Source organism: Marmota monax, unplaced genomic scaffold (genome assembly GCF_021218885.2).
Source record: "Marmota monax isolate L192 unplaced genomic scaffold, Marmota_monax_Labrador192_F-V1.1 WCK01_AAM20220418_F8-fsc00347, whole genome shotgun sequence".
NCBI classification, from domain to species: Eukaryota; Metazoa; Chordata; class Mammalia; order Rodentia; family Sciuridae; genus Marmota; species Marmota monax.
The window spans coordinates 528,784-553,827 of NW_026694678.1; the positions used below are offsets into that span (position 1 = coordinate 528,784).

The 25,044-nt window shown below is 43.2% G+C and overlaps 1 protein-coding gene across 3 annotated transcripts in view; it reads left to right on the plus strand.

The window, feature by feature from the left end:
- Nucleotides 1–25,044, plus strand: part of Kif13b (kinesin family member 13B) — a 159,423-nt gene that overhangs the window by 95,219 nt on the left and 39,160 nt on the right. For all 3 annotated transcript variants that reach the window (XM_046423328.2, XM_046423329.2, XM_058572348.1), the window contains 12 exons: nt 249–377; nt 7,019–7,189; nt 9,221–9,378; nt 10,506–10,638; nt 13,655–13,801; nt 14,323–14,352; nt 15,762–15,861; nt 16,647–16,773; nt 17,468–17,523; nt 19,626–19,750; nt 20,886–21,062; nt 23,469–23,561. In XM_046423328.2, coding sequence (XP_046279284.1) covers nt 249–377; nt 7,019–7,189; nt 9,221–9,378; nt 10,506–10,638; nt 13,655–13,801; nt 14,323–14,352; nt 15,762–15,861; nt 16,647–16,773; nt 17,468–17,523; nt 19,626–19,750; nt 20,886–21,062; nt 23,469–23,561 — 1,446 coding nt within the window. The remainder of the gene's footprint in view (nt 1–248; nt 378–7,018; nt 7,190–9,220; nt 9,379–10,505; nt 10,639–13,654; nt 13,802–14,322; nt 14,353–15,761; nt 15,862–16,646; nt 16,774–17,467; nt 17,524–19,625; nt 19,751–20,885; nt 21,063–23,468; nt 23,562–25,044) is intronic.

Genomic DNA, 25,044 nt, shown 5'->3' on the forward strand with positions numbered 1-25,044 from the left:
AGGGTGGCAGTGGGATCTTGCTGCTGCCTTTTTTAACATCAGTAATGACAAATGCTATGGATGTATGTGGTAAATACTTTGTTTCCACAGACTTTATGGTGGTTAGTCCAGATACTTTGAGAGCAGAACTACTGTCAGAAAGGAGCCTTCTGCATTCTGATACCGTTGACCTGATAGCATGGCTAATGCAGAGGAGAGGGCCTCTCAGGGATCTGGAAGCCAGTGTCTGCTTTGCCCCATTGCTCTAGGTGGCTGGTCGGCTGCATGTAGAGGTGATGCGAATCAGTGGTGCCATTGGGGAGAGAATCGCAGGAGGTGACGATGCTACGGAGGGCTCCTTTGAGAAGGAGGCCCAGGAGAGCAGACTGGTGTGCATGGTAAGTCCCAGGTTTGTCTGGGAAGTAGTCTAAGCGGGACTGTTTTTGAGGCTTGTATTTAGATGATGAATCTGTGTTCTTTTTTTTGGATTTTGAAAACATCTGTCACCAAGTAAACTTTGTTGTGTTTGGTGTTCTTGGGACACAGATCCTGAAGTATGGGTTCAGCATTTCTAGAGCTATGGACAAGTCACCTCTTTTCTCTGGACCACTTAATTCCAAAATCATAGGAGTCTTTGTTTATCTGCACCTCTCTGCAGAGAAGCCCTTGTCTCCCACTGTTTGCTCCTCTGTTGGGGCTTTTGCTTCTTGCTGAAAATAGGTGTTTACCCCAGCTCTGGTGTTGTCCCTGAGCTGCAGCCCTAGCCACCCTTCCCAGCCTCTCTGCACGACCTTTGCTCTTCCTCCCCCCAGTGCCTTTGCCGTGCTGTGCTTGCACACCCTAGTCTCAGCCCTCTGCTGCCTGCTCTTCCCTGGTGTGCTGTTCATCACACTTTTGTTGGGTGTTACTGGTCAGGCCTCATGTCAGATCCCAGCAACATGAAGATGAGCTGGGAGAGGTTCCTGCTTTTCAGTGGCTAGGGCCTGCTTGGTCTTCTTGTTGGTGTACAGAAGACTCCAGTGTTGTGTGTGATCCAGGGGCTTGATAGAGTAGGCACCAGCAGTCCTGAGACACAGAGGAGAGAAGGTGATTCAGACAGCAGGGTCTGGGGATGATTTCTGGGCAAATGGGACAGGCTAAACCTGAAGGAGTTGGGGTGTTGGGTTAAAAGGTCTCCACAGGTGCTCTTGGTGTTTCTGAGTATAATGGCTAGGTAGAGGGTAGTTGGTCATTACAGTTGTCGGTTCCTGCCCTCTTAGATTGGGGAGAGTCACCTCCCCTACTTGTCATGGCATTGCGAATGTCCTTTCCCACATCTCAAAACACCCTCTAGTAGGCCAGCAATACCATTGGTTGAGAACCTTTGCAGGATCCAGGGAAAAAGTTTTCAGTGACAAGAAATCAGCACAGTGGCCTGTGCTGTTTACAAAGCAGCCAGTAGCTGGGAATGGCCATGCACACCTGGAATCCCAGAGACTAAGTGGGCTGAGACAGGAGGATCTCAGGTTCAAGGCTAGCCTCGGCAACTTAGCACGATCCTGTTTCAAAATAATAAGTAAAAAAAGGATTGAGGTTGTGCCTAAGTGTCCCTTTGCCATGCTGTGCTTGTACACCCTGGGGTCAGTCCCCAGTACTGAAAAAGGAAAAATGAAGAGAGGCCAGTAAAAGGTCAGGGAAAGAAGCTACACCTCTTTTTTTTTTTTTTTTCTTGGTGGTGGTGCTGGGAATTGAACCTAGGGCTTTGTGTGTGTGAGGCAAGCACTCTAGCAAATGAGCTATATCCCCAGTCCTAGACCTGACTCTTAATTCATAACCCATCCTGGGTCTTCCTCAGCAAACATTTCTTAGAATTTCAGGAGTAAGTTATATGTTTGCCTCAAGTAGGAGAAGCTAATGCTGTTACAGGGAGGGCCACTTTCTGCAGGTCGCAGCATGTGCTAAGCAGGTCTGCCGTGTTCCATGGCTCCAACCACTTCAGAATAAGGGGAAAACACCGTTATCCCCTAGAAGGTTCATCTTTATTGCATTGATCTCAGAATCTGTCCCTTGAGGTATTGCAATTCTCAGGGGTGGAGACAAGCTTGATGACTCCGTGTGGCCCAGTCAAGCTGGTGGACTAGAAAGTGCAACTCTGAAAGATGAGCTTTTACCATTGCAGTAAAACAACATTCCAGGAAATTATCATCTTCACTGAAAAAAAAGTAGTGCGTCCAGTAACCTTTTTTTAATGATGGGGCTTTAAAAAATGCTGGTACAATACAATATATCTTAAGATTTTTTAAATGGAAGGAATTAAGCCCATGAAAGCAGTGGGAATAGTCTAGTTGACCCTCTTTACCACCAGCTGACAGCAGCTGCCCGAGGCCAGGCTCCTCTCATTCCTACCCCCACCTGCTTCTGTGCTGTCCCCTGTAAGCACCCCACATATCCTGTTTTACCTGTGAGCAGTTTAGTGTGGCTCCCCAAAACAGTGAGTACTTACAACAAAAGTCAACATAGCCATAGCTTCATTATCCCAAATTCATAACTTGAGAGAGTTCTCTCTCTCTCTCTCTCTCTTTCACACACACACACACACACACACACACACACACACACACCCTGCAACTTGCTGTAGAGACCGGGTTGTTGCACAGGAGTTTTTCACAGTCCGGCATTCGATGACTATCACTGCTGAATGTGTCACATGTGTCAGGTGCAAGCTGGTGGCTGGGGGTGCAGGTGCTGTGTGGTAGGGAGGGAGGTCAAGGTTCTTTGTGGATGGGGCTATTATTATGTCTGGTTGTTTCTCTTTGGGGGTGTTAGAGACATGGATGGTCATCACCTAAATGCACTATTTTGTTAGAAGTTACAAAAGAGGGCTATTGTGAGTCTTTCGTTTTGATTGTTAGCTGAAGTGCTTCTAAAGAGAGAATGGTTCTGCCACCAGCTAGTTTGCCATTCCGAGGTGGAGCTTGTATAGAGAAGACAGGGTAAGTGTTCCATTCTCTCCCTTTATTTAACTGGTTTTCAGAATAATGATGCTTTACCAGTGAGATTTTCTCTGTCTTACTGTTATCATGGTCTCTTGGACTTAAGCACACTTGGGTTTTGGTCCATTGCACTCATTACGTGTACTGAAGCTGTAAGGTCCCTGTCTTTGGCTGGTGGCAGTCACCTCAGCTGGCTGTGTTGGTGTGGCCCTGACCCTCGAAGACTTAGTGGCTTTCTGTATGATGGATGTTCTGTGCATCCCGTACGTTCCCTATCCCAGTGTAGCCAGCAGAGAGCCTGCTCCCTGTCATGGGAGGTTCTTTTTAGAGCCCAGGTTCTAGCATGCAGTAGCCTTTTGTGTAGAGAGGTCAAGGACAAATACACTTCAACAGTAAAGGAAGTGAGGGAGGGAAAATGAGACCAGCCCCGGGACAGCTAAAATGTCACGGGAGCCGAGAGTCACTGGCCCAGGGAAGAAGTCTGAGCTTATTTTCCTTAATGAAAAATGTACACACATTAACATTTCCAGTGATACTGAGTCCATTAAAAAACCCCAGACAACAGTGATGCTGGCTGATGTCATTTTGTCCCTCTGTCTTGGACAGCTGCAAGCTGAAGTCTGTGGTATTCTGACACCTTGTGGTGATTTTCATTTTTGTATGTAAAAACTTAAACCCAATAAAACCCCAGACAACCCATGTTCTAGATCCTGAGTCTCAGTCCTGAGAAGTTGCTTGCAGAGGATGGGTCAGTGTATGACACCTTATTTCTTATTCTTAAACTTAGATGAATTTCTATAGGGAAAACGTGGCTTTCAGACAGAATTCAGTCACAGAGAAGTATGTATTGACTAGCTTGTCAGTTGCTTCCATTCGTTTCCTTTCCTTCATTGGCGTGGTGTCACCCGGGACAGTAGGGTGGCCGTTAACATTCACATATCTCCCAGGAGAAAGCTGAGCCTAAGAAAACTAAATATTGTATTTTTTAATTAAATTTTTTTTATTCATTTTAGTTATACACAACAGCAGACTGCATTCCAACATATCATACATACATGGAGTGTAACTTCCCATTCTTGTGGTTATACATTATGCGGAGTTACACTGGTCATGTACTCATATGAGCATAGGAAAGTTATGTCCGATTCATTCTACTGTCTTTCCCATTCCCATTCCCCTTTCCCTTCCCTTCCCCCTACACCCCCTGTCTAATCAGGGAACAGCCACCCCCCCACCCCACCTGTTGTGAGGCAGAATTTGCAAATCAGAGATAACATCTGCCCTTTGGAGTTTTGAGATTGGCTTATGTCACTTAGCGTGATATTTTATTCCTCTTTATTTCTGAGTAATATTCCATTGTATATATGTACCATATTTTCTTTATCCATTCATCTGTTGAAGGACACCTAGATTGGTTCCACAATTTAACTATTGTGAATTGAGTTACTATAAACATTGATGTGGATGCATCACTATAGTATGCTGATTAAGTCCTTTGGGTATACACCAAGGAGTGGGATAACTGGGTCAAATGGTTGTTTCATTCCAAGTTTTCTGAGGAAATCTCCACACTACTTTCCAGCGTGGTTACACCAATTTGCAGACCCACCAGCAAGGTATGAGTATACCTTTTCCCCCATATCCTCACCAACATTTATTGCTTACTTGTATTCTTGATACTTGCCATTCTGAGTGGAGTGAGATGGAATCTCAGTGTAGTCTTAATTTGCCTTTCTCTAATTGCTGTTGATATTGAACATTTTTTCATATATTTGTTGACTGATTATATTTCTTCTTCCGTGAAGTATCTGTTCAGTTCCTTAGCCCATTTATTGATTTGGTTATTAATTTTTTTGGTGTTAAGTTTTTTGAGTTCTTTATATATCCTGGGGATTAATGCTCTGAGGTGCAGGTGGCAAAGATTTTCTCCCCTTCTGTAGGCTCTCTGTTTATGGTCTTGTTTTCTTTGCTGTGAAGAAGCTTCTTAGTTTGATATTATCCTGTTTATTGATTCTTTTTTTTATGTTCCTTTAATATTTATAGTCCGTGTGTGTGTGTGTGTGTGTGTGTTGTAGATGGACACAATACTTTTATTTGTGATGCTGAGGCTTGAACCCAGTGCCTCACACATGCTAGGCAACCACTCTACCACTGAGCTACAGCCCCAGCCCCCATTCATTGATTCTTCATTTTACTTCTTGCACTTTAGGAGTCTGGTTGAGGAATTTGGTTCTGAAGCTGACAAGGTAGAGATTTGGGCCTCCTTTTTCTTCTAGTAGGTGCAGGGTCTCTGTTTTAATGCTTATGTCCTTGATCTACTTGGAATTGAGTTTTGTGCAGAGTGAGAGATAGGAGTCTAATTTCATTGTGTTACATATGGATTTCCAGTTTTCCTGGCACCATTTTTTGAAGAGGCCATCTTTTCTCCAATGTATGGTGCCTTTGTCTAATATGAGAAACTGAATGTATGTGGGTTTGTCTCTGTGTCTTCTCTTCTGTACCATTGGTCTTCATGTTTGTTTTGATGCCAGTGCCATTGTGAGAAAACTAAAAATTGAAGTAATTTGCACCCGAACACAAGCTAATAAGTGAAAGATTTTGTTTAGATTTATGTAACCTCAAAATCTTGTGCCTCACTGTAAAGACTATTATGATAAGAAAATGTTTTTATAAAAATTGGTGTAAACAATAGTTTTTTTTTTTTTTAATTATAAAAAGTTACAGAACATTGATTGCTCAGGTGGTATGGAGATATGAACTGTGCTGGCCAGTCTTCTGTAGCCTAGGAGGAAAACTGCTGTCTTTCAGACTCGTTAGCATCACAGGGAAAAATGAATTACTATGGAGTTCCCATTTGATGTGACCCCGTCTGCCTCTTATGGAGGAGATCCACTTTCTGTGGTTTCCCCATCCTTATTAATGCTTCCAAAATGTGAAGGTTGTATTTGTGGTTGCTGAACTTACATGAATTTATGCCATATATTCTACTTTATTTTCATTAAATTTATTATTAGAGGTAGAGGGGATTGTACAACATGCAGGGAGTGATCCGGTGAAGAACAAAGTTTCTGATTATTACTCAATAGTGTGAAGACTGGCTCAGTCAGTTGTAAAATCAGAACCTAATTTAACTTGCTGAGGCATGCGTTTCCACCCAACTTCGTCATCACAGAACTCTGCAGTCCTCTAGTCCAGCCCTTAGCCCTGGCGCCTCTCCCCACTAAGTCTGTGCAGGGAAGGCATCTGGTCAGCATTGGTACCTACAGCGCAAAATGTCGCCTTCTGCGCTTCCCTCCGTTCCCCCCCAGAGGTTTAACGCCACATTCTCAGTGCCTTTAAAATTCTCCAAAAAATGATTTGGTAGCATGTAACCTTTCTACTTGAGAACCTTGTTATGCTTCATACTTCAAAATATCAAGACAGGTGTGGTGGTGCCCATATGTAATCCCAGCGACTCAGGAGGTGCAGGCAGGAAGATTTGAAGTTCAAAGCCAGCCTCAGCAACTTGGCCAGGCCCTAAGCAACTTAGTGAGACCCTGTCTCAAAAAATAAAAGAGGACTGGGGCTTCAGCCTCAGTGGTAGAGCCCGAATGTTTAATTCCTAGTACCAAAAAAAATTGTTTTGAATAAATATTTTGCCCTTCCTCAAACATTTATTGCTTATTGGCACATATACTGATTTTTTTTTTAATTCATTGTACCTGGCTCTTTTTTTTTTTTTAGGAGATATTCATAGTTAGCCAGATTCATATAACTGAATGTTGTTGATGTTCAAGAACTTTCTTCTTCTGAATTGATGACTGTTATATTCTTATGTTCTAAAAAACTGGAATTTAAATTCTCCTCATCAGCCTCTAAATACTTCAGTATACCCACCTTTATCATCAAGTCCTTGTCACCCTATATCAGGCCTCTTACTAAATAGGACAGTTGTGGGTACCATTTCAGATGCAGAAATACTCCAGAGCGAATAGGATGTGGTCAGGACAGGAACCCATACCTCTAACTCAGAGTACCACCTGGAATCTTCTCGTTAAAACACCAACAGAGCCCTCTTTTCCTTTCAGGTGAAAATACTTCAAGCCACGGGGTTGCCACAGCACTTGGCCCACTTTGTGTTCTGCAAATACGACTTCTGGGATCAGCAGGAACCAGTGATAGTCGTGCCTGAGGTGGATACCTCCTCCTCCCCTGTCAGCAAGGAGCCTCAGTGCATGGTCGTCTTTGATCACTGCAGCGTGAGTTGATTTTGTAGTCTACTCATGTGTAACCAAAAATCAAAAAATAATCCTTATTTCTTTGAATAATTTTGCCAGTCTATGTCTTGGACCAGAATGTCTTACAATGGGGATGGAGTAAAGAATTAAAGTCAATGCATTTGACTTGTCCACAGTCAAAGGGTAACTTGTACAGCCAGGCACAGTGGCGCACATCTGTAATTCCAGTGGCTTGGGATCACGAGTTCAAAGCCAGCCTCAACAACTTAGTGAGGCCCAAGCAACTCAGTGAGACCCTGTCTCTAAATAAAATAGAAAAAAGGCTGGGGATGTGGTTCAGTAGTTAAGTGGCCCTTGGTTCGATTCCTGGTTTAAAAAAAGGGTAACTTGTGCCAAAAAAAAAAAAAAAAAAAGAGTGTGTGTGTGTGTGCGCACGCGCATGCTCATCTTCTAAGGGAATCCGTGTTTTCTGTTACATTAGTGAAGAAAAGAAATCAGAAACAGGAAGCTAGTGAAAATTAAGGCAACAGACAAGAAATCACTTCATTGGGTCTGAGGTTCTGCTGAGCCCTTTGCCATTCTTTCCTTTTGTCCTTGCCAGTTATATTTCATTGCTGCACTTCTTTTTTCAGCTGAAGGAACCGTTCACAGAAGTTACCTTGTCCACAGTAGTTATCGTCGTGTTTCCTGGGGCTTGTGACCAGCAGAGCCTGCACTGGTCTATCAGTCTTTTTTGTTATTATACCACACTTGATCAACCTCATTTTTTTTGTTTGTTTGTTTGTTTGAGTAAGGTTTTTTCCCCAGTGTGTTTAAATTCCATGACTTTCTTAATACAGCAAAATCCTTATTGCAAAATACTATTCTGTAAAGGAGAAATGGTTGGGCTGGGTGTCTTGGTGCACTTCTGCAATCCCAGCCACCCAGCAGGCTGAGGCAGGAGGATCACAAATTGGAGGCCAGTCGTAGCAATTTATCAAAACCCTGTTTTAAAATAAAAAATAAAAGAAGGTTGCGGATGTAGACCAGTGGTAGCAAGCACCCTTGGGTTTAATCCCCAGTACCCCCTTGCCACACATAAGGACAGGTTGTGAAAATTATTTTTTGTGCTAATAATCATTATTCTTTTATTGTAGATAATGTCCAAAAAACTGGAAAAAGTAATTTTTGCAATATATAGTTACCTTATTGGATGTAGAAATTTATATCAAAATATTATAAATTATTATAACGCTTCATATAGTTAGTTATACATTTAAAAAATAGATTTTGAAAATACAATGCAGTGCTATTCTTACATACTAGACTTTCAAAGTGGAAGGTTTTAAAAAATCAAAGGTTGAATGTTTTCTCTGATATGTAGAGAAAAATACGGTGGGGGGTATAAAAAAAGAATAGAAGAAAAATCAGTGGAGTAGACAAAGGAGAATAAAGGGAAGGGGGGGGGAGTAGATAAGGAAGACAGTGGAATGAGTCTGACCTGACTTTCCTATGCACATATATGAATATACTATGGTGAATCTCACTATCATGTGCATCCACAAGACACTAATTAAAAAAAAAAAAAAACTATAATAGCAGAAAGATCAGTAGAACAGAAGGAAGTGAATGAGGAGGGAGGAGGGGAGCGGGGAGGGGAAGGGGGAAGTCCCTGGGACTGAATAGAACAAATTATATTCCATGTCTTTATGTCAAAATAAATTCTATGTCATGTAGGTCTAAAAAGAACCAATGAAAAAATGGAGTCTAAAAAGAAAAAAAGTGGAAGGTTTTAAAAATTCATAGTTAACTTAAAGGCAAGAACCTTTGGCCACCTGGGCACTCCCAATGTGCTTATGAAATTCTTTGGCACCAGAATTCTTAATTTTTTTTTTTGTTTTTGGTGGTGCTGGTGATCAAACCCAGGTGCTATGACGCTCTGCTCAGTAACGGAAGTATTCTGTTTTCTGTTTCTTTCCTCCCTGATAAAACTTAAGTACATGATTCCTGGTATTAGTAGTTATAAGATTACCAGAAAGTGTTTCTGTTTTGTAATCAGCTGTTATCTTTCAGGAATTTTCTGTTAACATCACGGAAGACTTCATTGAGCATCTATCAGAAGGGGCCTTGGCAATTGAAGTATATGGACATAAAATGAATGACCCCCGGAAAAACCCAGCCCTGTGGGATTTGGGAATCATCCAAGCAAAAACACGAAGTCTTCGGGACAGGTGAATTTTAGATATCCATCTAATTCTGCTTATAATTTTACAACATTGCTGTAGATTGATACTTCCATTTATAAAGCTCACTGTTTCCTAAGCATTACCAGGCCCCAGGGCAGATGGTGTTGTGTCCAGGATGCTTATGTCACAGCTAAACTTCCTAGGACAGTGAACTTGGAAGAATGATGCAAGAAAGCTAATATGTGGTTATTTAAGAAGAAATAGTGAAATTAATGTGGAGAATGATCACTTATCACTGTGAATTATTTCTAATTAGTATCAGAGAAACAAATGGAGGTCTGCATCATTACATTTACTCTTTTTAGTTCTTGCTAGTGGCATCGGTGATGGAAGGAGAGAGCCTTATTGTTGACTTTAAAAGGAAGATTTAAAAGGGAGAGGCTGGGGCTGGGGCTGGTGCTCAGTGGTGAAGCTCTTGCCTCAGATGTGTGGGGCACTGGGTTAGATTTTCAACATCATGAAAAAAGGCAACTAAGTGAAATGAAGGTATTGTGTCTCTCTACAACTAAATAAAATAAAGGGAATCACTGAAATAGAAGATGTTTTTACTTTCATTTAATTATAGACAGGAGCCAGATTTCCTTCCTTCCTTCCTTCCTTCCTTCCTTCCTCCCTTCCTTCCTTCCTTCCTTCCTTCCTCCCTCCCTCCCTCCCTCCCTCCCTTCCTTCCTTCCTCCCTTCCTCCCTCCCTCCCGCCATTTAGAAAGTTTTATCAAATACTTAATTAGAAGGTGAGTTTTTTTTTTTCCTTGACTCTTTTCAAGTCATGGGAGTGGAAAGTGCTACCTTTATTTGTTTATGGGAAGGTAGCCCTGTACTTGTTCTGCACATCTCACTAGAATGCTCTGATTTTTGAGTAGCCACTTTGAAAAGGATTTTATCATCATATCTTTCTGAGCAAAATAAAGGAGCCATTTCTAGTCTTGATAACAAGTTAGTTTAACTTAGCTATTCATTGTATTTGCCAGCATGTATTTGTATGTTTCTAATTCAACCATAGATCAGTTACCCGTTTGGTGGTCATTTTAGTTCCTTAGTCTCATGTGTAGGATCCTAAGCTGCCTGTATTGGAAAAGAAATGTGACTTCCCAAGAACTGCACCTGTTTCCTAGGTGGAGCGAAGTTACCAGGAAATTGGAATTCTGGGTTCAGATCTTGGAACAGAATGAGAATGGTGAATACTGCCCTGTAGAAGTGATTCCCGCCAAGGATGTCCCAACGGGAGGAGTCTTCCAGCTCCGGCAGGTAACAGATCACCAATGTGCTTATGAAATTCTTTGGCACCAGAATACTTAATTTTTTGTTGTTGTTTTTGGTGGTGCTGGGGACCAAACCCAGAGCCTCATGCATGCTGTTCAAGCACTGTATCTCTGAGCTACATGTTGGATTCTTTTTAATAGAAAAGTTGATGCTGCTGCTGATATCTAGACTGGCCAAGTCCATCTTACATTAAAATAATTTCCTACTTCATGTGCATTTTCTTTCCTTGTCATGAGTCTTTCTACTTACAATATTTTGAAACCAGCTTCTGGTGTGTTATTAAAAAGATAAACTTGGAATTATAGGGCATAAAACAAACATCAGGCAGGATTGTCACATTCATGAAAACAAGGAGGAGAAGGATTGTGACATGGCCAAAAGAACATGTGTTCACGGGCCAACATGCTGGATTCAGTGCCATCTCTGCAGTGTCCTTGCTCTGTACCTGTAGGCATGTCCAGTGCCCTCTGCCCTTCACCTGCAGTGTGGAGATGATGGCAACACCAACGTCATGGGACTGGGATGAGGATTAAGAGGGTTGCTGTATGTACAGCACAGTGCTCGGCACAGGGAAGGTGTTAAATAAATGCAGCTGGGTAGATGGGAACACACGCCAGGTCCACATAGCAGAGAAATATGTGACAATAGTCCCTCAACCCTAGGCATGTCGTGATCTGCCAGTCTACTCTGCCAACTGACAGTGGAAGGGAAGTCTTTATGTAATTTGCATAAATGATTTGGAAATACCTTTTTTTTTTTTTTTTGCTGTGCTTTGCATTAATCTATCACTTAGCAGGCTACTGTATCCTGTGAGATTTTTCCATAGTTTAAAATAAAAGAGTAGCTCAAGAAAATGAATGTTAAAAGTATTCAAAGCCAAATATGAGAAAAGGTTAAAAGAAAGAATTTAACTATTTAAGTTTCTAAATGTCTTACAAGAAGGAAGGTGAAAAGCACATCTTTTGGACCCCAGCAATGAATGTGAGCAGGTGCATTCACATACAGGCAAGGAACTAAAAGCAAGAGATTGGTTTAAATTGCAGCATGATATGTATGTACAGTAGAATTCTTGCATGTGTGAAGAACTTCTTTCTCTGGGCATCAGTTAAGATGTATATCTTCCTTGGCTGCCTTAGAAATTCCTTCCTGGAAGCAAGACTGGGTGATTTTTCTACCAATTAGTGTAGTTGGATAGTTGAGTGTTGGTCATACTTCTGACACCCTTTACTAAGAGTGCCTGATGATCACTGGACTTGTCAGGAAGGGGTTTTTTGAAGGATTGTCTCTTTACCTGGTTGCCAAAAAACGTCACATGAGGTCTGGGAAGGTTTCTCTTGTGCAAATGGCAGAATAAAGACCTGAGGCTGGACCTGGGTCTCTTTGCGTACAGTCACGTGCCTGAGGAGCTGGAAGCAGGAGAGGATGGCAGAGGCTCCTGGCAGGCGACTGAGAGGGGCTCAAAGACTGAGCGCACCTGAGTAGGATAAGTTTTAAAATTGGGATATATTCTTCTTGAACAGGACAGTGGCAGAGGACAGCTGATAGGACTTAGCCACATAGAAACTGCTGTACACAACAAATGCTGGGATATCAGCAGCTGCAACAAGTTCAGCCACTAGTTGAAGTGCACTTTGCAAAGCTTTGCTGTGGAGCAGTGAGCCGTTCCCACCCTGCCCTCCTCCCTTCCCTCTCCATACCTAGAATCTTCCCACTGTGTCCATGTTCACTGTTTATGTGTTCCGAACAGATTGCTTTCTGGTTTAAAAGGTAGCAAATTGAAATAATATTAGACTATTAAAATATTTTCTGAGGAATTTTTCCACAGACTAACTGATGCATAGTTCTTAGAAAATATAAACTCAAAAGATGTCTGTATCCTATCCATTCAAACGCAGCTTGATGGGATCAATGCATAAGTAGATTTTCCTCATCATGCACATCTCTTGGGAGCTAAGTGTAGTGGAAGCAGACAAGAGTAATTGATTTGAAACATATTCAGATTCCATTTTCATACTCTGTTTTCTGTCCCTAACATTTATAAACTAAGTTTGAAGTCAGTAATTTGAGGATACTGGGAATTCTTTCTGACCATGTACTTCATGGTAAATATATGGAGTCACATAGGAGTTACTCAGAAAACAGTTTTAAGTAGGAACAGCTTTTTCTGATCAGTTCCTTTTGCTGTTTAGCTTAAAATTAGTTTTTATTCTGGGACTAGGGCAGCGATTCCAAGGTAGTTAGCCTTTCTAGTTTCTAACTCTGATACCTGCGTTTAGATACTTGCGTTTAGAGGCCCGTATGTGTCTCCTGCCCTTGGTTACTTGCTCTTCACCTGGCACACCACACGTTTCCCACAGTAATGGTTTAATGACTACATCGTGTTTCATTACGCAATACCGTGTTTCATTATGCTTATTTGAACAGTTATGGATACTGTACATTTGATTTCTATCTATTTTTTGCTATTCTTCACAGTGCTTTTAGATTATTTATAAAAATGCACGATTATTTACTTAGGACATATCCCTACAAAGTCAACTCTGGGGCATAGGATACTTATATTTTTAAGTCATATTGCCCAACTTAAATTCTTGCCCTACAGTTTTGAAATTATTTTGTAAACCTTGGGTGGTATTGTAAATCGCCTGTTTCACATATAATTGCTAGTGTAACAAGTAGAAATTAAAGTGTGTTGTGGTTATTTTAATTTGTATGTATTTGATTATCAGATAAATTGAACATTGTTTATTAGACAATGGTTCACATTTCCTTTGTTAGAATGTTTTCTTTTAATGTTTCTTTTTATTGATGAAATGTCTTTTTACTTGGTAAAAAGGAACATAAGTTTTCTTGACTGGTTTTGGATTTGTATGTTAGTACTTAAGAGATCTTGTCTCCAAAGTTAAATGTTTTTCTCAGCGTGGACCTGTAGGGGTCTCTCTAAACCAATTTTTTGGAAATAAGAAACTGACTTTTAGACTGAAAATTCTCTGTGGTCCAGGGGCAGTCCCGGCGAGTTCAAGTTGAAGTGAAGTCTGTGCAGGAGTCTGGGACTTTGCCATTGGTGGAAGAGTGTATACTGTCTGTTGGCATTGGATGCCTGAAAGTCAGACCACTCAGGTCCCCCAGAACTCTTGATGCCTTCCAGGTAAGTTTCTGTGACTGTTTTTGGTTTGTTAAAAGACCAACCCAGACCAGAGTCTTTGGGAACAGTGCTCTTGGCATTGCTTTCTTGTGGAATCACCTAGCAGACTCTGCTGGCTTGCCCTGGTCCTGGCAAACAGAGGGTTAAAACTCTTCAGCCTCCGCTGCGCTCCCCAGTGCGTGGTGATTAGCTGCTCTGCACTGCAGCCCCTCTGCAGAAGCCCCCCACTGGCTTGTGAAGCCTACTTGCCAGCAGGGGTTTGATTTCCCCTGGTGAGTGGGACTGTAAGCCCAGCAGGGTGAGTATTGTACTGGCTCCCGAAAAGGTCAAACAGTGCTCTTCACCCCCAACCCCCAGGGGCTCAAGGTTTTCCTCCACTTCCTGACAACTGTAAAGCTCTGACTGAGGGTGCTGTAGGTGGGAGGTGACACCGAGGAACAGAAACTCTGGGGGAAGATTCAGACTGTGTAGCCCGATTCTTGGATAATTATTTTGGTTCTCCATGATGCACTTTTTTCTTTTAGGAGGAAGAGGAGGACATGGACAGCTACCAGGTAATTGAGCGTCGGTTAGCCTGTCAGCTTGATTCAAGTACATAATTACACATTCTAGGAGCTTGTTGTGCTCTTACTTGATAATTAAGTAATTTTGATTCAAATGGTGCATCTTCTTAAAGTAACACAGAGTAGGAGGACGGTATTGTATCATGGGTATCATGGGTCGTGAAGGCAGAACATCACTTTGGACCCTGTCCTTCCCCACACCTGGATCTCTCCATCCAGGCTCCTAAAGAGCAATTTCCCCAGCTGCTCTTCCCTGGCCTCTGCTTGAGTGGAGTCACTGGCCCTGCTCCTGTTCCAGTGTCGCCCTGAGCGTGGTCCAGCCCTTGGTGTTTTTCCTTATTTGAAGCCAGTTCTCCCCGAATGCCCACCCTGCACTCATCCAGGGTTTTTGTGGTATTATTTTTCCCTTTCCTCTCTTTCCCTAATCTGCCATATTTTGTCTGTGTCTGTGAAGTTTCATCCTGTTAGTCATCCTTGAGGACTGTCTCAGCCCTGTGGAGCCTGATGATGTCATCCAGTGCAGTCACTCTCTGGCTTTGCATCATTCTAATTGGATAGAAACGTCTGCTCCTGCAAGTCACTGATAAAACACATTGTATCAGATGGTGTTGCCTTCAGGGTCCTATGGCACAGCAGTAGAGACCTCTTTAAGCTGACGTGATTCCATTACTCACTGCTGTTTGGATGTGGTATTTGAGTCCTCTGCGATCTTACTCAAGTAGATGCATTGCGCATTCCTCCATGTTGTCCACAAGAATGTCATGGGCTATTTGGTTAAGTGCCCTGGTGAAATCCAGATCCATGGCGTCTGCAGCATTCCACTGACCTACCCTGTCTTGTAACCTTATTACAGAGGAAATGAGGGAAGATTGGCGTGCTTGCAGGTGTTGACTGGTAGAGTTATTGGTCTGCTGGTAACGATCCCTGTCCTCTTGTCCTCCCCCATATACAATAAGGGGAGAAGCATTTATGTGGCATGTCTCTAAGAGCCTAGTGCAATGTGGGAAAAGGGGTTGTAGCATTTAAAGCCCCTTCTGATGGTTCTGGGCTATGTAAATCTGAAGATTAGTGAATGGAGTTTGTAAGTTCTTTCCATCAAAGAGGCCTTATAGACCTTCCTTGATTGGAGTTCTGTCCCATAAGCCACTAGAAATAACACTGGCCTGGGTGCCAGAGATATCCCTTTCACAAATAATTCTGCTTTAGAAGAAAATGCTTTAGATTCTGAGAGTTTCTCTTCTAAACTACAGTAAAGGTATCTGGTGGTGCTAATAATGAAGTTTTGTGTGATACATCTTTTAATCATGTTAGAGAAAGGTGGACTAGAGCATCGGTTTCACAGGTACTGTCTTGACATCATGTTGTATGTGGTGAATATGGTTTCCCTTATTTTCTTCCAGGATCGGGATTTAGAGCGATTACGTAGAAAATGGCTGAATGTGTTAACAAAGCGTCAAGAGTATTTGGATCAACAGCTCCAAAAGCTTGTCAGCAAACCTGGTAAGAAGAGCAACTCAATATTCCCTCCCTGAAGTTGGTGCATAGTTAACCCTGTTCATAGTCATGTAAATTAAGAGTCTGTGTCAGCCATGTGGATGGCAAGAGCACATGAGTATGACTCCTGGTTTGTGCCATGTCCCTTCAAGAGAACATTCATCCAGTTGTGATAATATGTTGGTGTGGTCCCCAACCACCAACAGAGGAAGGGATTGCAGTGGGCAGAGCACATACTGGCCATTAGAAACAGCTTCAGGAAAGGCGCTGATGTTCCCAAGTGTTCTGCCTGGGCCAGGTTGCCGTGTGCCCAGGGGCTGAAGGGGCGTCTTTGCAGGAGCCCAGGTGGCCTTTGCTTGGGTTAGCTCTTCTCACTGTGAGCACCCAGTGCCAGCAACTGAAACACGTGATATTTCCAGAGGTAGAAACATCAAGTAGCATTTCTGGATCAGTGTGTGTGTGTGTGTGTGTGTGTGTGTGTGTGTGTGTGTGTGTGGGCGCGCGTGTATTACTGGTGATTGAACCCAGGGGTGCTCTATCACTGAGCTATGCCCCTTGCACTTATTTTTTTTTTATTATTATTTTGAGACAGGTCTTGCTAAATTGCCCAGTCTAGCCCAGAACTTGTGGTCATCCTGCCTTGGCCTTCTGTGTTGTTGGGATTCCTGGTGTGCACCCCACTCCTGGCCTAATCCTCATTCTTTTTTTTTCATATATTTTTTTTTAATTTTTTTAGTTATCGGCGGATACAACATCTTTGTTTGTTCTAATCCTCATTCTTGATGTTCTAGATAAAACAGAGGATGATGCTGACCGTGAGGCCCAGCTCCTGGAGATGCGGTTGACCCTAACTGAGGAAAGGAACGCTGTGATGGTCCCCTCTGCTGGCAGTGGCATTCCAGGGGCCCCTGCAGAGTGGTAGGAACCCCTCAGTTCTTGTGGAGTTCTGAGCATTCTCGAACCCCTGCTTTCCATTTGAGTTCTGGGTGTGCTGCTGTTAATGGAAGAGTCGTGATAGCATGTGACAGAGTTGTGTGAATTAAAGGAACTATTAAATTATTTTCATTACTAGAATAACTGTGGTCTAAGATAGCTGCTTTATTAAATAACATTGTTATTGGCCAAAGTAATTAAGATTTCTGAGAACTTAAATCAATATTTAGTACCACTGTACTTAGCATTAAAAAAAGTAGTTAATGTGTAAATTACTTGGATTATTCGTTCCCTTAGAAGAATGTTCAGTCATAAGAAAATTGCATCTGCACCAGTTTTTGGTTTTGGTACCAGCTTAAACTGTACTGTCAGCAAATGTTCTGTGCCACTTTATAGAAATTAAAAATAGTAAGTTAAGCCACACAGAACCCTGGAGTATGTCCTTTAATAAGAAAGTAAGTTGAAATGGGGCTTTATAGAAACAGATGAATGGTCTTGCAGACCAGTTCTAGTGTCAGCGTAAGAAGTGGCAGTTACAGTTCAGTCTCTGTGGCATTTCTCATGTTAAATTGTAGGAGATCAGTGCCCAGGTGCTGTGGCCGGGACCGTGCTAGCCGTGAGTGTGTGCTGGGGCCATGTCCTCAAGTGTACTAGAGGAGCGTTTGTCTCTGTGTTTCAGGACACCAGTTCCTGGGATGGAAGCCCACATTCCTGTTATATTCCTTGACCTGAATGGTAAGTTCAAGGAGTTTTTGAAGGCTTACCTGGGCAAATCAGGTTAACGCTCAGATACTAACCAAGTGTGTCAGTGGGCAACCTGTCCTCCTGAGGTTAGAGGCAGTTTTTTGTGACTCACACATTCTGATGCTGTTCAAAGACTGAGCTGTTGTAAGTCTTATTTTCCTAACAGCAGTAGACATCTGTTTCATTATGAGGCCTCCTCACATTTCACTGCTGCAACCCTGGTTCTGTGTGCATGCTTCCCCCATCAGGTCAGGATGGTGGTAATGTTTATCTGTATTAAAAATGTTTTCTTCTGGGCTGTGCTCAGCTGCACTTCCCTAGCATGTGTGAGGCACTGGGTTCGATCCTTAGCACTGCATAAAAAAACAAACAAATAAAGGCATGCTGTCCATCTACAACTATAAAAAAAATTAAAAAAAAATGTTTTCTTGGCTGGGTACAGTGGTGCACACCTGTAATCCCAGTGACTTGGGAGGCCAAGGCAGCAGGATTTGCAAGTTTGAGGCCAGCCTCAGCAACTTAGTGAGATCCTGTCTCAAAATAAGAAGTAAAAGGGGCTGAGGATGTGTGGCTTAGTGGTAGGACACCCTGGGTTCAATCCCCAGTATCACACATGCAAAAACTTTTCTCTTTATTCTTTAGGAAAGACTCCTCTCCAGAAGGGACTAATAATACTATGTAGCATGTTTTCTTAACATTATTTAATAATTTTTGTACTTTTTCTGTGAGTCCTTATGCGCTCATTCCTGGATTACCTTTTTTTTTTTTTTTTTTTTTGTAAATAACTGCTGTCTGCTCCCCCCACAATGTACTCTGCCTGTAGGAGGAAAAAATAGGACATGAAAAGGCAAGTAAAGGAGCTAAAACTAAGTTAAATGTCAGCAGTTAAATTCCTACAGCCTTTGAAAAAGAACTGTGTGTGAAGGTTAAGGCCCCTAGGTAGACGAGCTGTGTGTCCTTGGTGGACCCCTTCCTCTGAGCAGAAAGTGGTGTGCCAGGGTTCTGCACCTGTGCCCCTGAGCTTGCTCGCATGGAGGATCCTCACATTTACTCACAGGTAGAGTACTGGGCCCTGCCATGGTATGCGCAGCCACCTGATGGAGGGGAGCTATTTGTTTTTTTAAGTATTGCTACAAGACACAGTCCTGCCTGTTGTTCTCTAGAACCTTGGAGACTGAGGGTGACTCTGGTCTCTTAAGTTAGGCTTCCCAGATAGGTGAGGGCCATGTACGTGTGTTGGGGGGGGGTGGGTTGCATAAGAAAGTGGAGGGGGGAAAAGAGCCCGAGGAAGAAGGCCTGTTAGTCTGGATATTTACAGAGATGATCAGGACTTTGTTGAGTGTTATACATGTTCTTAGTCTACCCAAGCCCACTAGTCCTTTTTTTAAATTTTTAATTTGTTCTTTTCAGTTTTACATTGCAGTATATTTTGACACATTATACATACATACATGGAGTGTAAATTCCCATTCTGTGGTTGCACATGATGTGGAGTTGCCCTGGTCATGTATTCATATATGAGCCTAGGAGAGTGATGTCTGATTCATTCTATTGCCTTTCCTATTCCCATCCCTCCACCCCCACTTGCTTTTGATGCTTGTGCATTAGCTTAAGGTGGATGGGGACTGGGAGAGGGGTGGGCTGGGAACGAAACACCATGATGCATTCCTAAGTAGGGCCTCTGGCTCATGTAGTCAGTCGATCCTTTCGTTGAACTTAACTGTCAAGTAACTGGAATTACTCTCGTTTATTTCTCATTTTTTTCAGTGCATTAAAAGGTGGGGCATTTTGGTTACAATCCTGTCATTACATGGGTGAGCAGACCTTGGGTTACCTCCTAGGTGTCTTGGCTTCCTTTGCCTCCCATGTGAGATTAGATGTAAAGGGAGCATTGAGAGAGAGATGATTTCTTGAGGCAACTTTCCCTCTAAGATCTGTGAACTCTTAAATGGTTCATTGTGTCACGTGAGATTGCATAGCAAAAGCAAATGAAATGTGAAACACAGTTTTAATAATAAGCCCATTGAAATTTAGCTGGTCAGGGTTACCCTTGAGGACCATCTCCAGGTTTAACAGAGCCTCTTTGCCGTCAGCTGATGATTTCAGCTCTCAGGATAATCTTGACGACCCAGAAGCTGGAGGATGGGATGCCACCCTGACTGGGGAAGAGGAGGACGAGTTCTTTGAACTCCAGGTCGTGAAACACCATGATGGAGAGGTGAGTCAAGCAGAGCTCGGGAGGGTCAGATAAAAACTAGTTCCATAGACTTCCCTGGAGCCTCTGGAAGCAGTCACCAAGGTGGTAATTTCAGTGCATATGCTTCTCAACCAAAACCCGTGGAAGCCTTTCCTTCTGACTTCCAAAAAGAGTGAGGCCTGAACATTCCATTCTGCCCATTCACCTTCCTCCTCCCTCTCCGGGTGAAGGTTCGTGTCCGTGTGGCCCATGCAGGCCGGCAGTGGTCAGCAGCTGTCCTCTGTCCTCAGCCCCTGAGGTGGAAGTTGAACTGCTGAAGCACAGGGAGTGTGGATGGCACCACATTTGGGATTTGCTTTAAAATTGTTTCATAAAAACTTTTTGAAAGGAGGAAAACAACGGATGAAGGTAGTGTGTTGAAATCTTGATTTAAATGATTGAAGCTGTGTGATGGGTATATTGGGGGCTTTAGTCCCTACTTTCTAACATGCTTGAAAAATTATATCATGAAGTGTTTCAGGGAGGAAAGCTGATGTGTTTCTAAGACGCAGAGCTGAATTCAACGTGAGGACACACTCGGGCACTCTCTCTGAGCTGCATGCTCTAGGATGGCGGACAGGCAGGCCCTTCCTCGAGGACCGGGGCCTGTTGCAGATAAAGTGGGTGTTGGGATATGGCAGCTAAATGCACTGTATGACCTGGGGCAGGGGAGAGGGAAACATTTGAACACAGACTGTGTAATAAATGACAGTATTGTATCTATGGTGAATCTCCTGAGTGTGGCAGCTCTCTCCCACTCACTCCAAAGTGATTCAGCAAAAATAGTATGTGTGTGTTGGTTGTGACAAAGAGAAGCAAAAGTGACCAAATCCTGACAATAGGTAGGTCTCAAAAGGCATATAGGAGTCCATGGAACTGACTTTTGCTACTTTTCTTGATGTTTGAGCACTTTTTAAAATTAAAAAAAAAAGAAAAAGAAAAATGAAGAGCAAGCAGCCCAGCCAGGAAAGCCCCTGCTCTCTGCTCTCCAGACTCAGGTGCCGGAGACCACATCCTCACAGTCTTGCCTTTTCAGAGCGGTCCTCACAGGAGGACTTTAGCCTAACCTTGGTTTCTTTGGTGGAAAGCACAGTGCATTGTCCTACCTTCTCTGCAGGTGAAAGCAGAGGCCTCCTGGGACTCTGCAGTGCATAGCTGTCCTCAGCTCAGCAAGGGCACGCCCACAGACGAGCGCCTGTTCCTGATTGTGCGTGTGACAGTCCAGCTCAGTCATCCCGCTGACATGCAGCTGGTCTTACGCAAAAGAATTTGTGTGCACGTTCACGGCCGGCAGGTGAGGCCTTACTCCTACTCAACAGCGTTTTCACCACAGCCCACCTGTGGCCAGGGCTGTGGAGTGGTCACTCTGGCTTGAGACATTGTCTAGGTGAGTGACTGTCCCAAGACTGTGCTCGCTCCAGTCCCCAGGCTGCCATTCTGACTTCCTTCTAATAGTACTAGATTGTTACACTGAATCTCTTTAGGGCAGATCCGCTAGTGGCAGCTGTTCTTGGGGTGCCTCGGGCCCTGCCCGGGCAGGTTCGGCAGTGCTTTTGCCTCTTCTTGCTGTTCCCTGGCAGATCAGCTGTTAGTTTATCAGCATGGGCTGCTTATGCTTCTCTTTCTAGGCCTTTCTTTCATAGCAGTCCTTGCCTTTGCGTTAAAAAGGTGAGTAGGAAACAATGTGGGGCTGTATAGGGCAAAAGTCTCCTCACCGAAGCTCCCTGAGCAGCAGCTGCTGTGCTCTATGCTGAGTGCTGGGGTGTGGGCCTCACCATGTGCCAGAGAACAGACTTCAGACAGAGGGAGGGAGGGCTGTGCAGAGGAGCATGCATTGAGCTGGTACCGTACAGATAGAGTGTTTCATGGGGAGGAGGAGAACACTTCTGCAGAGAGCGTGAGGCGGGAGGGCCAGGGCAGCCGGGGAACTTAGGGACTGCAGTGTGGTGAGATGAGCCCATGCCAAGGAGCATGTTTGGGAAGAACCTCATGCCACATGAAGGGTTAGGAGGGAATGTCTAGCTGAGAACTTAAACTCTATGGCTTTTCAAATATAAGGATCTGGGAGGTCGACCCATGGATCCTAATTAATCGTCTCGCTCCCTTCTGTGAGGCATTCTCAAACTGACTGAAACCAGGACAGATGAAAATCAGTCTTGTCATTTAAAAGAGCACAGTCATGGTTGACAGACTCCTAAATGTAATCTCCTCCCCTAAAAATTAATCTTTAGTTCTAAATGTCACACTGGTATCAACCTTTGAAGTGAAGACTGGCCGTAATGCTGTTGAAATGACAGCTCTTTAACTGCCAATCCCACATCAGTAAGACCCCAGCCATAGGGTGAGCATAGATGCCCACGCAAGAATCCATGCACTCGTGACTGGAAGGACTTGAATGAGACACGCTGCTCTTGGGGAATATTTTGAAGAAAGGGTATCCATTCCAAATCACCCATCCTGGTTGGCAGGCCCTGAACCTGCCTGGCAGAGTCACCAGCCCTGCAGCGTCCCCCACAGAGAGGGCACTGTTTGTTTTCTCTGTAGGGACAATGAGTTGCTACTTTTCTTCCTGGTATTTTTAAGACATGCCATTTCCCCTCCAATCTAAGATATTTCATTGCTGTACATTGCTTCTTTATAGCAAGGACAGGAACTTCCACGTGACCCCTTTTGTGCAAGTTAGCACTACTCATTCCATGCAAATAGAAAACAAAAGAGTGTAGTAACAATGGTATTCGCACTGCCCCCACTACCCACCGAGAGGTAGTAGCTCAGTAATAGCTCAGAGCCACCCACTGCCCACATTGTCCCTGACCTTGGCTCTGCGCTGTGAGACCAAAGTCCAGGCATGAAGGATGAAGTCGATGGTCTTTGCATTCTGAGGGGCTCAGATCTTTTAAAAATTGATTAAAAAGATTGAATGGGAAATAAGTTCTTATTAGGTTTGTGAAATTATGCATTTTTGAGACTAAGTGGCTTGATTTTTGTCTTTCCTTTGGGTTTTTTATTTTTTCCAGTCACTGCCTTCCCTTTTGCTTAGGGAAAAGGGCTCCATGCCCGTTTCCTGTTCTCTCTCGTCCTTATCTTTATTCACCAATTGTATTCCGCCCTCATCGCTGCTCTCCTCAACCTCTACAGGATGCTCAGTCTTAGCAGCATCTCCAAATGAGTCATCTCTGCATTAATTCAACAGTTCAATTCTGAACTGTGCAAAGAGCGCAGTCAGCATAAACAATGACCAGGCACTCTTAAATCATTCTTTATAACGATCCTGCTCTGGTCAAGAATTTAATGCCCGAACTTGTCAATATTCATGGTACAAAATGTCCATCGTACTGGGAGGGAGAAGCATAAGCGTCACCGGTCCTTGCTTACATCCTCTTTGGAAGGTCATTTCATTGTGTTTTATTTCTATAGTGTTGAAGCAAAGTTTATCCAGATGCCTGGGGCCAGTTTCCAAGTCTGTCCTCCTGTGCTTGGTATGGGGACCTGTCACTGTAGACTCCTAGTCGTTTGGTTCTGTGCAGGGGAGGAAGTTGAGGAAGCTGTATTTAGTGATGTGAATTTCATTGCCTTATGTTGGAAATGTGCTGTTTCCATTTGATCAGAACGAACACAGTATCCTTCATGCTACCTCTGTGCTAGTGTAAACTCAGTTTTTGAGGCAGAAAACTTTATCTTCTGTTTTGTTTTTCTCTAGGGTTTTGCTCAAAGTCTCCTAAAAAAGATGTCTCATCGAAGCTCTATTCCTGGATGTGGAGTGACCTTTGAAATTGTCTCCAATATTCCAGAGGTGAAGGATCATATGCAATTTGAATTTACTAAAAATAAGAACTTAAAAAGAGATAACTCCCTGAAAACTCACATATGCAAGAAATACATATTAACTGAAAATGTGTACTCAGGGAAATGCTGGAGGTTTCTAGAGGAATTTCCTAATCTTAACTCAGAACACAATGAATTCGTGGCCTTAGCAGTTCTAGATTGTGTTTTGTTAAAGAAGAGCTTTCTTTTGAAAAACACCTCAGCATCTTTTTGCTCACGGCACACCGAAGAAGACAAGAGCATAGTGATGTGGCGTCACCCTCAGGGAGGCAGCCCAACCCGGTGTTGAGATTCGTGCTGGATTTTGGAATCAAACAAGTCTCATTCTTATCTCTTATTAGCAAAGTGACCTTGGGTCAATTACTCTGAATGTAATTTTTTTTTTTTTTCAAATGGGGTTAGTCATACATTCTACGCAGGGTTGTTTTTAAGGGTTAATGAAACAGTGTGTGTAGAATGTAGTCCACATGTCTAGGCAGTAAGTCATGGCTGCTGTGGCCATTGTTATATGAGTATTAATATTTTACTACCACTTTTACTATTTCCCTTTGTGAATTAGTTGAAATATTCTGAGGATTCAGATGATTCTGAGGATTTGGTGATTGAAACATGATGAGCACGTGGCTCATACACACTCCTAGTACTTAAGCCCTGAATTAGCTTCATTTGCTGGGCTGGGCAAGGAAGTGTCCCTCCAGGGACAGAAGTGTGGGTCCTCAGAAGAGGACTCTGAAAACACAAAGGAGTGGTTCCTTCTCCTTCCCTCACTGTCAAAAGGGGAGTGAGAACAGATGGAGTTTCCTGGGGAGTGAAGAGATGGGCACAGGGCACAGCCCCTGCCCTGATCAGCACTGCATCTTGACCTGCATTCCATACCTCAGGAATGTTGATGGATTCTGCTGCCTGTCTGCATTGCAGGTGGGCAGTGTGTGTTCTAAAGCAGGAGCCAGACCCTGAGAAGGAAACAAGTAGACTGGGTTTTGCTTTAGATCTCTTGTATTGCAAGACACTTTTCTTCTCTCCATTAGTGTCCAATGGTTCTTTTCTAGATTTTTAAAGTTAGAGTTAGATAGAAACCATTAACTGCTTAACTGTTTAATTTGGAGCTTTCTGAGCATTTAGAAATTAAGATGTTTGCAGAGTTGAGTCCACTGTGTAATCTTTGGTCTGAAGAAGGATCACTCTCTGTGCTTCATTCATTTGTTTGTAAGATTTTAAACAAGTAAACTTACACATTTTGCTGGAGTCCTAACATTTATTCCTTGTGTTTTGTTTTCTGCTTTTCCTCTCTTGGACCTTCACTTTGTCAAAAGGGGAGTGAAGAGATGGGCACAGGGCACAGCCCCTGCCCCTACCTAGGAACTGTCTTCCTTCTTTCCTTTCCCTCTACAGCTCCCTCTTCTTTCCTTGGAGGTTTCTTATTCTCTTTAAGAGTGTTTTTATTTTTCGGG